The 14,864-nt window shown below is 45.1% G+C and overlaps 1 protein-coding gene across 1 annotated transcript in view; it reads right to left on the bottom strand.

Annotated features, from left to right (window-relative positions):
• The window catches only part of FAM154A (family with sequence similarity 154, member A), a 28,485-nt gene that overhangs the window by 7,950 nt on the left and 5,671 nt on the right, over window positions 1–14,864 (bottom strand). Inside the window, exon 2 of the mRNA XM_008579839.1 lies at window positions 7,244–7,446. Coding sequence (XP_008578061.1) covers window positions 7,244–7,446 — 203 coding nt within the window. The remainder of the gene's footprint in view (window positions 1–7,243; window positions 7,447–14,864) is intronic.

The raw sequence follows: 14,864 nt of genomic DNA, 5'->3' as shown, positions 1-14,864 counted from the left end.
TTACGTTTACCAGTACTCTTTACGTTTACCAGTACTCTTTATTTCTTTGTGTAGATTTGTGTTACCAACTGGTATCATTTCCTTTCAGCCTGAAGGACTTCCTTTAGTATTGCTTGAAAGACAAATCAGCTAGCTATAACTTCTCAGTCTTCATTTATCTGGGAATGTCTATTTTGCCTTCATCTTTAAAGCATAGTATCACTGGATATAAAAGTCTTGGCTGACAGCGTTTATTTTTTCCTATACTTTGAATGTCAATCCACTGCCTTCAGCCCTCCAATGTTTCTCGTGAGAACTTAGCTGTTAATGTCATTTCCCTGTATGTAATGAGTTGTTTCTCTTTTGCTTCTTTCCAAATCTTTGTCTTTCAAAATTTTGACTATGATGTGAGCACATGTGGATCTGTTCATGTTTATCCTATTTGGATTGTTCCTCTTGGGTATATAAATACTTTATGAAATTTAGGAATTTTCAGCAATTAATCCTTCGAATATTCTTCCTGCCCCTGTCTTCTTTTGAGGATTCTATTGTGAGTGTGTTGGTATGTTTGATGGTATCCCCACAAGTCTGAGTTTCTGTTCATTTATTTATTTATTGGTCTTCAGATTAGATAATCTCTATTGATCTATCTTCCTTTTAACTAATTCTTCTGCCAGCTCAAACTTGCTGTTGAGCCCCTCTGCTGTAGTTTGAATGTCCCCCAAAGCTCCTGTTAGAATTTAATTTTCAATATGGTACTTGAAAGGTAGGGTCTTTAAGAGGTGATTGGATCATGAGAACTACGCTCTCACAAATGGATTATTCTATTCATGGAGTAATGGGTTAATGATTTAATCAGTTTTCATGGGTATGAACTGGTGGTTTTACAAGGAGAGCAAGTAAGCGTGTAAAAGAACTCTTCCCTATTGTCACCGTATGACAACCTGGGTCACTATGGGATTCTCTAAAGACTCCCCAACAAAAAGAAGGGCCTCGTCAGATGTGTTCCCTGGACCTTGGACCCTTCAGCCTCCAAAATGTGAGAAATAAATTCTGTTTCTTTATAAATTACCCAGTTTGGGGTATTCTGTTATCAGCAACAGAAAACAAACTAAAATACCCTGTAATTAATTTTTTGTTTTAGTTATTGTCTTTTCAACTCTAGAGTTCTCATTTGGTTATGATTTTCCTTTATTGGTATTCTTTATTTGATGAGCAATTGTCATACTTTCCTTTATTTCTTTAAACATGGCTTACTGTTGTTCTTTGAATATATTTATAACAGCTACTTCAAAATATGTATCTTCTAGGTCCAACATTTGGGCTCCCTCAAAGATCATTTCTACTGACTCCCCCCCTCCCCCCATGCATGGATCACACTTACGTTTCTTTTCATGTCTCAGTTTTTTGTTTAAAAATCATACTTTAGATAATACACTACAGCAACCCTGAGTTCTGATCCTCCCTTGAAAGTTGTTTTGCTCATGTTTAGTAACTTACCTGCACTAATTCTATACAGTCGTATTTCCCCTTCAGTGTGTGGACACTGATATTTTTGCTCACTTTTTTCTTTTAAGTTGTTTTTAAGCCTGGCCTCCTAAGGGTCACCCTATGTCAGCATAGTTTAGTGGTCAGCCAATGACTGATCAGAAGTTATATTTGAACACCTTAAGCTAGTAAGGCTTTCACCCTTTGCCAGTGGATCTGTGTGAGAGTTAGGAAATATAGTCCAAGATCAGGCAGTTTGCAAGTCTGAATTGGCTTTCTCATGTCTCCTCTGCACAGGCACTGGGCCTCGCATTCAGCCAGGGATGATAGTAGACAGGCCCCTCTCTGGTCTCTCCTGAGCCTGCACATGGCCTTGCCCATGTTCACAGCCTTCTAGACCACGAGGAACATGAATGGGCATATCAAAGCCCACTGTGTCTGTCTCATTCTTTGGATCTCCCTGTTAAGTTTCTAGCTGGTCTGTTGGTCTGTTGCTTGCCACAACTAGTACTTCAACCTCAGACTAGCTCCCTGATTTTTGCCATTGAGAACACTATTGTTTTTATAAAACCCCCGAGTATGCACTCTACTCCAAATCAAATCGGGCCCCACTGGCAGCAGAGCTGCTTGTTTTCACAGCCTAGCCTGCCAGGCAGAACTACCTCACAGATGGAACTGGGGGAAGGGATGGGGGAGATGATGGAAACAGCTCCAGGATCAACCACCACAGACATCCATTGTTCATAACCAAGGTTCGGTAGTTTTCTTGGATAAATGCTTCTCAATTTGTTGTGTACCTTTGGTTGATTTCCAGAGTCTTGAAATGGCTGATTTTTACTGTTTTGTCCAGTTTTATCATGGTTTTTTGGGGAGAGGACTTGCCAAGCTCTTCACCCCACCCCTCCAGAAGTCCTGACATCCTTACCCCCCGTCATACTCTGAAGTTTTAGGCCAATAATACCACTAACTACGTACTCAAAATTGGCTTCATTTTAATTGAAAATCTAATCTCTCTCCCAAAGCCATTAATGGCTCTATCAGCATCTTGAAAGCATTAGGGGGCCTTAAGGGGAACCATCTTGCTGAATATAAACCACATGTTTCCCCCCAGACTTTGGGCCTCACTGAATGAGGACATCTACCTGCAGATGCCGACCCACTGCCTTAAGGTACTTGGGGGTAGGTAGGACAGGGCTTCTCTGGCCCTCTTCTGTGATGGATGATGTGTTAAGAAAACAGGTTCCTAAACTCATAGTTGCCTCATGTGATTTCTGATACCCAACAATACAGCTGAAACCACATTATTATCCAGCCTCCTGACTTCTTCCACCCAGCACTTATTACGAAAAACCTCCACAGGACCCTGAAAACCTCAGAATTCCACATGACAAACTATTCACACACCAGTAAAGCCCTTCAGGGCCAGAGTGTCATGTGGGTAATTGGCAAGAATCTTTTTAAAAGGGATTCCATTCAATAATGTGTCTCTAAAAAAACTTAGCTAAACCTAAAGCTGAGCATCAAGTAATTACACTCTCAATCTTTCCAATTGCACAGTGTTTTGAAAATGTCACAAATTACAACCAAATGCTGTTGGAGCATATTTTATTGGTGGTTTTCTGGACCCCAGTAACAGTGCTGGCCATAAGAATGGAAAAAGAAAAAGTTTTCATATTTTTCCTGTGGAACCAATATAAGCAGAGAATATAGACGAAAGATAGATGGCACCCATTGAAATACACATATCTAATGACACTGGTCTTTGGTTTTGTTTTTCCCCTTTGGAAAGAGAATCAATGTATGGCCATAAAACATGAAGTTTGCTAAAAGAAAACAAACAAGCAAAACAGCTGGCCGGTTAGCTCAGGTGCTTAGAGCACAGTGTTATAACACCAAATTTTCAAATGAGACAAGTCATCCAAGGGGTGATACACCCAGAAATAAGGCAAGGGTGTGTCCCCTCACACATTCATTTGGTTGATCAGGACTGACCCAAGAGTGGGGTAAATATCATGGGTCTTCCCCAAACTTTACTCCTGCTCCTTGCCAGGACCCATAGGGTACAGGCTGGGTGAGGATTTGTATAGATCTACTGCCAAACTCTGTCAACTGAAGCTCTTCAGTGATTCAGAACCATTCGTTCATTCATTCCTTCATTTGACACACCTTTGTTATGCCATTCCCTGTGCTGGGAACACATATGGTGGGTATTCGAGGTCCAGTTTCAGAAGCCATTATATCATAGGGGATAAATAAATCACTTTAATTAACAGAATATGGTAAGTATGAGGGGTCTTCAGAAAGTTCACAGAAAGATTTGTACTATCTTTTAATTCAATGTTTACACAGACTTTTTGAAGTGCCCTCATATTTGCTATGGTTTGAATGTCCCCCAAAAGTCATGTGTTGAAACTTAATCCCTATTATGGTATTAAGAGGTAGGGCCCTTCAGAAAAGTAATTAAGTCATGAGGGCTCCACCCAGATGAATGGATTAGTGCCTTATAAAAGAGCCAGAGGGAACTAGTTTAGGCCCATTTTTCTCTTCCACCTTCTACGATGTGAGGATACAGCAACAAGGTACCATCTTGGAAGCAGAGACCAAGCCCTCACCAGACACCAAACCTGCTAATGCCTTGATCTTGAACTTCCCAGCCTCCAAAACCGTGAGAAATAAATTATTTGTAAAGTGCCCAGTTTCTGGTATTTTGTTATAGCAGCACTTACAGACTAAAACAATATTATTCAAAAAAAAAAAAAAACCTGTTAAGACATGTAGGTTGCAAACTGGCACCTATGGGTCAAATTCAACTACAAATGTTTCTTTTAGCTACATATTGATTTGTTTTTAAATGTGAATTCCAGAGGAAAACTATGAAATCCAACCTCAAGTGCACACGTACCCAGAACAAAACCCCCTGCCCATCCATGCATGCCTGGTTCTAAGATGTCCAGTTGATACTTGACTGGTATTTGATTATTAATCCCATTTAAGTAGGCAAGCAGTTAATAGACAACTGAAGTTTAAGGAATAGAATATAGGGTTTTCTCAATTTTAACTTCATCAGTAGCGAAAAGTCAGTCATGATTTAGTGTTAGCTATGGAATTTAAGTAGGCAAGCAGTTAATAGACAACTGAAGTTTAAGGAATAGAATATAGGATTTTCTCAATTTTAACTTCATCAGTAGCGAAAAGTCAGTCATGATTTAGTGTTAGCTATGGAGTACCATTCCACAGTTTGCAGAGATCAGTTTGAGATGTAATTGTACGGACAAAGGGAAGAATATGGGAAAGCAGAAGGTGGAAGAGCTTAAAGCAAAACTATGCAATGAACTACAAGACAGGGGAGTGCAAGGCTCCTTCAGACCATCCAGGAGGGCACGCGGGCAGGTCTGNCATGCATGCCTGGTTCTAAGATGTCCAGTTGATACTTGACTGGTATTTGATTATTAATCCCGTTTAAGTAGGCAAGCAGTTAATAGACAACTGAAGTTTAAGGAATAGAATATAGGGTTTTCTCAATTTTAACTTCATCAGTAGCGAAAAGTCAGTCATGATTTAGTGTTAGCTATGGAGTACCATTCCACAGTTTGCAGAGATCAGTTTGAGATGTAATTGTACGGACAAAGGGAAGAATATGGGAAAGCAGAAGGTGGAAGAGCTTAAAGCAAAACTATGCAATGAACTACAAGACAGGGGAGTGCAAGGCTCCTTCAGACCATCCAGGAGGGCACGCGGGCAGGTCTGGGAAGGCCTCTAAGGATGTGATATTTCAGCAGCGAGCTAAAGGATGAGTACTAGACAGGGGGATCAGAAGGAATCACATGTGCTAAATGCCCTGAGGCAGAAAAGAAATGGAGGAAGGGAACTGAAAGAAGGCCCTGAGGCTGGAGCAGAGGGGCTCAGGGAGGAAAGCCAAAACCTTCAAGGCACGAGAAGAGTTGGTAAAACTTTGGGGTTTTAACCTAAAAACTATGATTATTGAGGGGTTTCAAGCAACAAAAAGGTCAGAACGCCATTTTTAGAAGACCTCCCTCCTTCCTTTCTGTGGAAAATGGATAAGAGCTAAAAAGATTGGAGACATGCTCAGGTGTATGTTCAGCTACAGACATGGAGAAGGCAGAAATAGGGCTTTGCCAGGGGGAAGCAAAAGAAGGACAGAAGGGAGAGGTGGTTTAGGGACAGGCTGTGATGATAGAGCACGGAATAGGCTACATGGAGAGGGACAGACACAGGAGAGGCTGATGGTAAGAAGGAAGGTTGAGGCATCAATGACCAGAGGTTCCAAAGAGGCCAGGACTGTTGTGGAGGGAAGAGATCAGAGGACAAGCCAGAAGGACAGGATGTTAGCAAAAGGCTTCAGATATGGGACCATTTCAAGATATGGTAACATCCAGAATGTGGCTTGCCAGAAGGTGGCTATCAGCGCAGAAGGACTCTGAAGATAAAATGACAGAGCCCAGGTGGCTGAAGACATCATGACAGTCCAGCCCAGAGTCTCAGTCCCTGGAAGTAGAGAAGCTCAACCACATGTAGGGTCCTCCAGAATAATAGACTTAGAGCTCCTTCTAGGAAGATTCTCACATCCCTCCAGCCTTCCCAACTCCACCACCACCACCCAACCTCCAGCCTTCCCAACTCCACCACCACCACCCAACCTCCAGCCCTCCCAGCTCCACCACCACCACCCAACCTTCAGCCTTCCCAGCTCCACCACCACCACCCAACCTCCAGCCTAAATGCTTGGCTAAGTAAAAGCCAAGGCATTAGTCATTTAGAGGTCCACAAACATTTCACATGACCTGCTTAGCATGTCTTCCTAGAGCAACAGGGCATCATGAGCATAAAGTTACTGACTACAAACTTGGCCTCTATTCCCATGGTCTGTCTTTGAGGTTCTGCTTCACAGACTCTCTGTGTGCTACCCTGCTTTCACAGCACATGTCTCCATACTAGACAAGAAGGTCAAGGGCAGGCCATTATACTCCCTTCACAGTTCCTAGGACCATGACTGATGTGTAATAGATACTCGATAAAGAATGAGTCAATCCCATTTATATAAAGTTCAAAACTGGCAAAACTAATTTAAGGTGTTAAAAGTCAGCATAATGATTGAAGAGGGTGACTGAAAAGTAGTGATGTTAAATTTCTTGACTTGGGTGCTGTTTATATGGGTCTGTTCAGCCAAAATTCAATGGTCTATATAATTGTGATTAGCACACTGTTCTGTATGTATGTTACATTGCAATATTTTTTTAAATGGATGAATGACTCAATCATTCAGTGGTAGAATCTTACTTAGCTTAAGTTTGAAATGCTTCCCCGATGTAGGATACAAACAGCAAGATAAGGCAGGGGTTGGCAACTGTTTTCTTTAAAGGGCTAGGTTTTAAGTGTCATAGGCCTTTGTGGTCTCTGTCACAACTACACAACTTTGCCATTGTAGCACAAAAGTAGCCACAGATAACGTGTAAATGAATGAATATGGCCTTGTTCCAATAAACCATACTCGTGAATGATGAACTTGGAATTTCCTAGAATTGTCATACCTCCTGAAATCATATTCTTTTGATTTTTTCCCACAATCATTTAAAAAAATTTAGACCATTCTTAGCTCACCAGCTGCACAAAAACAGGCTACTGGCTGGATTTGGCCTGTGGGAAGTAGTTTGCAGACCCTGGCACTAGGGGGATATGCACAATAAAATACAATTCCTGTCCTGCACACGGGCTCAGCCTATCCCTCCCCCAACCTGCCCCTCGAGTACTCTCCCACCTTTATAAGTAGGCAGACACTCCATCTTGTCACTACATGGATATTTACTGTCCCGAGGTTTGATGGGGTCCACTCGATAGACAGGGTAGGGGTTGTAATCTTGTTTATACGTCGTGAGCAAATCCATATTCTCTTCACTTGGGGTGAACGGGTCATGCTGGTGGACCTTCACTGGTACTATTTTGTGAGGCCCAAAATCTTTCCTGTAAGGAAAATAAGTACATGTTGTTGGGGTCCTTGGCTTAGAATGAGACTGATGTTTTCCATTCAACCCAACGCTACAAACATTTGCTGGGAGGTCATCTACTCTGTCTCCCCAACTGCTCTCTCTCCTCTATTTCCCACGTTCAAGAAAGACACCACCATTCCCTTGTCACCCAAGTCAGACACCTGGATGTCATCCTTGACCCTCTCCCCTGATGGCCCGAGAGTCCATCAGTCACCAAGCGCAGCCCCTCCACCTCATCGGAGGTGCTTCCCCTTTGGTTCAGACCCTCACCGTTCCTCGCCAGGATCGCGCTACAGCCCACCTGGGCTTCCTGCTTCACTCACGCCACTTCTACTTCTGTCCCCACAGTGTGGCCAGAATAAACTCTAATTGAAAATCAGGTCATTTTGCTCCCCAGCTTAAAAATTTGCCAGATGAATTCCAACTTTCTAACACGACATATAAGCTTTCCTGGACCTGGCCCCTGCCTGACTCCCCCCACCCTCATCTCCCACCATGCCCATCCTGCCCACCTACACCACCTACACAAGGAACCACCGGAAAGGCCCTTCTTCTGTGCCTGTTCTCTCCACCTTCCTCCCACCCAGCCCCTTCACTGTGGGGTTAACTTCTGTCTCTCAGGTGCCACCTCCTCTGTGTGACCAATAGCTTCTCCTGCTAATATTTACCTCCTTCCTCCAGCTGACCTGCCAGAAAACCAAGAAAGGAAGAAAGAAGACACCACCATTCCCTTGTCACCCAAGTCAGACACCTGGATGTCATCCTTGACCCTCTCCCCTGATGGCCCGAGAGTCCATCAGTCACCAAGCGCAGCCCCTCCACCTCATCGGAGGTGCTTCCCCTTTGGTTCAGACCCTCACCGTTCCTCGCCAGGATCGCGCTACAGCCCACCTGGGCTTCCTGCTTCACTCACGCCACTTCTACTTCTGTCCCCACAGTGTGGCCAGAATAAACTCTAATTGAAAATCAGGTCATTTTGCTCCCCAGCTTAAAAATTTGCCAGATGAATTCCAACTTTCTAACACGACATATAAGCTTTCCTGGACCTGGCCCCTGCCTGACTCCCCCCACCCTCATCTCCCACCATGCCCATCCTGCCCACCTACACCACCTACACCACAAGGAACCACCGGAAAGGCCCTTCTTCTGTGCCTGTTCTCTCCACCTTCCTCCCACCCAGCCCCTTCACTGTGGGGTTAACTTCTGTCTCTCAGGTGCCACCTCCTCTGTGTGACCAATAGCTTCTCCTGCTAATATTTACCTCCTTCCTCCAGCTGACCTGCCAGAAAACCAAGAAAGGAAGAAAGTGCAATAAATGGAGACCCTGAGTCTTCTGTTTCTCTGCTGCTGTCTGTGTCCCCATTATTTCAGGGAGGATCAGAAAAGCATGATGGCCTTGAGGACGCAGGAAGCAGTCCCTTCCCAAAGCATCCCACGTTCATAGAAAGGCTCTGATGCTAACTACGCTACCACCAGGAACAACCCTGGCAACACCAGGGCTTAGCTGGGCTTGTGCGGCCCACCGGGGCAGTCTCGACTTCCCACTTCTCAATGCAAACATTTCCCCCACGGGCTTCTGCTTTACACAACAGACTGTTTTTGCCTGGAACCCATTTATCCAACTGGACAAGAGGAAGGTAGATTTTCCCTGGTGGTGCTTGCCAGAACAGCCCCACCAAGGGAAGGGGAAGGTTTCCGGACAGGAAAACATTAGATCCAAACACCAGTAAAACCTACTTCCTGGCCGAAACCTGGAGCCGCGTCACTGAGCCATGCTTGACTAGCAAAGGTAACACGCTCCACGGTAACCTGTCTTGCATGAATTATATACATGGTTGTCAAGAAACCCAAAGCAGGTCCTGACAATGCTTGGCAGGGTAGGAGGAGGGAGTTCGGAAGCAGGAGAATTAGTCTCTCTAGGGCTCTGCAGGGGACGCTTCAGTAGAACTCCCGTAACGCCCTCTGGCTAGGTTGAAAAATATCTCAGGGGCAGTTCAAGGATGGCCAGCCTGGGCTCCCTTCCCAGGGGCCCCACTGTTGGCCTGAGGCATCTGGAAGCTGACTGCGTGTATCAGCTTATGGAGGGGACCAGCTGAACAAGAGACCAGGTGTCAGTGCCACACTGCTTCCCTTCTTAGTGAACAAGCGTGCGGCAGTGTCTGTTCAGTCCTAATCCAACTGCAGCAGGGAACCCGGAGGGTGAGGCCTGAGGCTGCNCACAAGGAACCACCGGAAAGGCCCTTCTTCTGTGCCTGTTCTCTCCACCTTCCTCCCACCCAGCCCCTTCACTGTGGGGTTAACTTCTGTCTCTCAGGTGCCACCTCCTCTGTGTGACCAATAGCTTCTCCTGCTAATATTTACCTCCTTCCTCCAGCTGACCTGCCAGAAAACCAAGAAAGGAAGAAAGTGCAATAAATGGAGACCCTGAGTCTTCTGTTTCTCTGCTGCTGTCTGTGTCCCCATTATTTCAGGGAGGATCAGAAAAGCATGATGGCCTTGAGGACGCAGGAAGCAGTCCCTTCCCAAAGCATCCCACGTTCATAGAAAGGCTCTGATGCTAACTACGCTACCACCAGGAACAACCCTGGCAACACCAGGGCTTAGCTGGGCTTGTGCGGCCCACCGGGGCAGTCTCGACTTCCCACTTCTCAATGCAAACATTTCCCCCACGGGCTTCTGCTTTACACAACAGACTGTTTTTGCCTGGAACCCATTTATCCAACTGGACAAGAGGAAGGTAGATTTTCCCTGGTGGTGCTTGCCAGAACAGCCCCACCAAGGGAAGGGGAAGGTTTCCGGACAGGAAAACATTAGATCCAAACACCAGTAAAACCTACTTCCTGGCCGAAACCTGGAGCCGCGTCACTGAGCCATGCTTGACTAGCAAAGGTAACACGCTCCACGGTAACCTGTCTTGCATGAATTATATACATGGTTGTCAAGAAACCCAAAGCAGGTCCTGACAATGCTTGGCAGGGTAGGAGGAGGGAGTTCGGAAGCAGGAGAATTAGTCTCTCTAGGGCTCTGCAGGGGACGCTTCAGTAGAACTCCCGTAACGCCCTCTGGCTAGGTTGAAAAATATCTCAGGGGCAGTTCAAGGATGGCCAGCCTGGGCTCCCTTCCCAGGGGCCCCACTGTTGGCCTGAGGCATCTGGAAGCTGACTGCGTGTATCAGCTTATGGAGGGGACCAGCTGAACAAGAGACCAGGTGTCAGTGCCACACTGCTTCCCTTCTTAGTGAACAAGCGTGCGGCAGTGTCTGTTCAGTCCTAATCCAACTGCAGCAGGGAACCCGGAGGGTGAGGCCTGAGGCTGCAGAGACAAAGGGACATGCCTAGCAAACCTGTCTGAAAACCAGTTACCTGGAAAGGGGTCTTCAGTCGGAAAGTCCGTGCTCTAAAGGGAGTGCTCCCAAGGGCAGCTGAGCTCTTCTCACTCCCAGAAGGGGTGGAGTGGGGTTTTGAGGCAACCAGAGACAACGCATCCCTTAATGCTCATAAACCTGTGTTCGCTGATGGCCGCCCACGCCTCCAACCCTTCTCACTTCCAAGGAGCATCAGAAGATTCCAAGGGCAAGTGATGAGGAGCAGAGCTGGGGCTGAGCAGCTGTGCTGAGCTGTCGGTGCCCAACCCCAGCACCCAGGAGTGGCTTCCAGTTGCAGGACTGCCCTGCTCTGGGAACCTGCGCTCAGAGGCCATGCTTTTCTCTTCTGCTGCTATTCCCACTGAGGGAGCCCACCTCCTCTCAGAGATGCTGCAAGAACCTTCCTTGGAGGACTGCCAGGCTCTCTGACCACTCCAGTGCATTTAGTGCCCCTCTCTCCTGCTGCTTCTACAGGAAAAGAGCAGATGAAGGCCCACAACCAGACGCACCAGCTCATGGACTATCCTGAAGCTGGTTTCTCAAAGACAAAAGCAAATGCAGCAAAACCCTTGTTCACCCCGTTTGGGGAATAAAATTGTTACTGAACCTCCTTCTCCAGTATAAAATTCAAGTTTCTTTGTAAATGTGCATCTGTGGTTGAGTTTACTGATCAGCTATCACTAAGGCAAATGATTCGAGAAAAAAATTATTTCTGAAGAGAAGAAAATTTTGCGATTTAAAGTTTGATTCATTGATACTCTACCCAAAAATAGTTACTGTGGCTTAAGAGTAAATTTAATCGGAATTTTTGTGTTTCCTCATTATGTTTTTACATTGAGAATATTCGTGAAACCTATCACTGACCACAGCGTAACTGCATGTCCCCAGCCACACATAATCTTACAGCTTTTAAGTTCAGGTAAAAGAAAAGTCCTTATTTTATTCTTCCCAGAAATTGCTCACTTAGGTTTTTTTTGGTTTTTTGTTTTGTTTTTTTAAGAACACTAGATGTCTTCTAGGGTACACCTCCCATTCTCTGTGCCCATTGTGACTGTGAACCAAGAAAAACAAAAATTGGTCAAAGATGAAACTTTCTTTTAGGTAAGTAACTATAAAAGTTATATAGTATGGAAGGCCAAGGGTTAAACTCACAGTCAAGTAAAGGTTAAAGTGGCCCTGCTGGGGAAGTCATAACAACTTGACTTCAAATCATTTGGCATAAGGGAAGAAAGGTGTTTGACAAGAATCTGACAAAAGGAAAAAAGAAATAACTTAACAGCTAACTAGGGTCATGAGCCTGGAAGTGAGAAATGGAGATTTTTCACCATGACAAAGGAGCCACATGACACCTTTTCTTAAAACTTGTTTTTAATGCTTATCTATGTAAACTTCAGAATGTGTTAGTGTGTCTAATCAATCATGTTAAAATGGAATCTGTTTTAAGAGGAGGCCCACCTGTTGTCCAAAGCAAATCTCTGCATCCCTGCCCTGAGCCCCCTCCTTCTTTCTCAGGAACCTCATCTACGGATCACCTCCAAGCCTGTGGTTTCACCTCTTCCACCCTACTAGCTCCTTTCTCTCAATATTTAAACTTGCTCCTGTCTCTCCCATCTTTAAAGGAAAAAATAAGACACAGCCCTCATAGGCCTCCGTTCTCCCCAGTTCTCTTCCACCTTCCACCTTCCCTTCTCTCTTCTGCAGAGGGTTGTACGGAGGTCGTCTACCTGCCTTGCTCACCTCCCTCTCGTGCCCCACCATCAAATCTGATTCGATTCACCCCTTGCTCAAGCCAAGGCCTCTCAGTACTGCCCAGTCCCTGCTTGTCCAAGCCCATCCCTGCTTGTTTTAATCCTCTCTGCCTTGACCCCTGTGATACCACTCCTCATGATTCGTCTTCTCTCAGTCTCCTCTATGGGGTTTCACTCTTGTCATTTGATCTGATTTATTTCATTATTTCCACATGTAATTCTGACTCCCTAGGCTCAACAGTTAACCTCTAAGGAAACCACTATGTCATCCCAGGCAGGTTGGGGAGCCCATCCCAATGCACTGAGAAAGATCCCTCATCNAAAATGGGCAAATTCTGGGGAAGAGCCAGCAGGTAAAAGAAGAAAATGGCACTGGGTGAATCTTTGCTGCTTAAGTTTCCATCAGCTGCTTAAGCTTCAGAGCTTCCAGCTGAAGGCAGGCTGCAGTCGGTGCCAAGCAGGACAGCTAAAAGGTCATCTTTCCTGGTTACCTTGATGACCTTTCCTGACTAAAGTACCAGAGGACCAAATGTGAGGCAACCTCAGCTACTAGAACGTGAGAAAGGAATCCTGGAAAGGGGAAAGTCAAAGACAAGAAGCCTCAAATTCTGTATATAAACTTGACCTGAATCTCTGCTTGGCCTCACATGTGTGGGGCAAGCTTTAAGCCACCATGTTAAAGAAAAGGAACTAACTGAGATTTGAGCTCCCACCCAAGACACTGAGTTTGCATTTTGAGTCCAATCAAGTTACCTGCCTGAAAAAACAAAATAAACAAAGCTCTTCGGAGAAATACATATATACAAAGCAGACTCTCCACAACGTAACATTTGCAATGTACAGAATCAATCCAAAATTATTTGACATACACACAGAAAAATGTGACCCATGCTCAAGTAAAAACGATAACCATGAAGACCAACCCTAAAAGAGCCAGATGTCAGAATTAGCAAACAAGGATTTTTAAAGCAGCTATTTTAACTACGATCAATGACAAAAAACAAAATAAGGTCATAATGGATTAAAAGACAGGAAATCATACAAGAGAAANTAACTAGGGTCATGAGCCTGGAAGTGAGAAATGGAGATTTTTCACCATGACAAAGGAGCCATGCGACACCTTTTCTTAAAACTTGTTTTTAATGCTTTTCTATGTAAACTTCACAATGTGTTAGTGTGTCTAATCAATCATGTTAAAATGAAATCTGTTTTAAGAGGAGGCCCACCTGTTGTCCAAAGCAAATCTCTGCATCCCTGCCCTGAGCCCCCTCCTTCTTTCTCAGGAACCTCATCTATGGATCACCTCCAAGCCTGTGGTTTCACCTCTTCCACCCTACTAGCTCCTTTCTCTCAATATTTAAACTTGCTCCTGTCTCTCCCATCTTTAAAGGAAAAAATAAGACACAGCCCTCATGGGCCTCCGTTCTCCCCAGTTCTCTTCCACCTTCCACCTTCCCTTCTCTCTTCTGCAGAGGGTTGTACGGAGGTCGTCTACCTGCCTTGCTCACCTCCCTCTCGTGCCCCACCATCAAATCTGATTCGATTCACCCCTTGCTCAAGCCAAGGCCTCTCAGTACTGCCCAGTCCCTGCTTGTCCAAGCCCATCCCTGCTTGTTTTAATCCTCTCTGCCTTGACCCCTGTGATACCACTCCTCATGATTCGTCTTCTCTCAGTCTCCTCTATGGGGTTTCACTCTGTCATTTGATCTGATTTATTTCATTATTTCCACATGTAATTCTGACTCCCTAGGCTCAACAGTTACCCTCTAAGGAAACGACTATGTCATCCCAGGCAGGTTGGGGAGCCCATCCCAATGCACTGAGAAAGATCCCTCATCTGAATCACAGGGCTTGATTCTTGCCCTTGACCCTGACAGGATACACTGAGTCCTCCTTATCTTTACTGTAACAAGTGGGATTCCAAGTACACACCCTCCAGGATTCAAGTTCCAAGACATATCTCCTCCTCTACCCTCTCAACTCCTCAACTCTCACTAAGGTTGAGGCTAACATCTGTCAACACTTCCTATGAACTCCGGAAAAAATATTAAAAACTACCTGAGAGCAAGCAACCAAAATGGGCAAATTCTGGGGAAGAGCCAGCAGGTAAAAGAAGAAAATGGCACTGGGTGAATTTTTGCTGCTTAAGTTTCCATCAGCTGCTTAAGCTTCAGAGCTTCCAGCTGAAGGCAGGCTGCAGTCGGTGCCAAGCAGGACAACTAAAAGGTCATCTTTCCTGGTTACCTTGATGACCTTTCCTGACTAAAGTACCAGAGGACC

This window comes from Galeopterus variegatus, unplaced genomic scaffold (assembly GCF_000696425.1).
Source record: "Galeopterus variegatus unplaced genomic scaffold, G_variegatus-3.0.2 Scaffold1965, whole genome shotgun sequence".
Classification (NCBI taxonomy): domain Eukaryota; kingdom Metazoa; phylum Chordata; class Mammalia; order Dermoptera; family Cynocephalidae; genus Galeopterus; species Galeopterus variegatus.
Note: the sequence above shows the minus strand (reverse complement) of the source record. Positions and strands in the feature narration are given on the sequence as shown.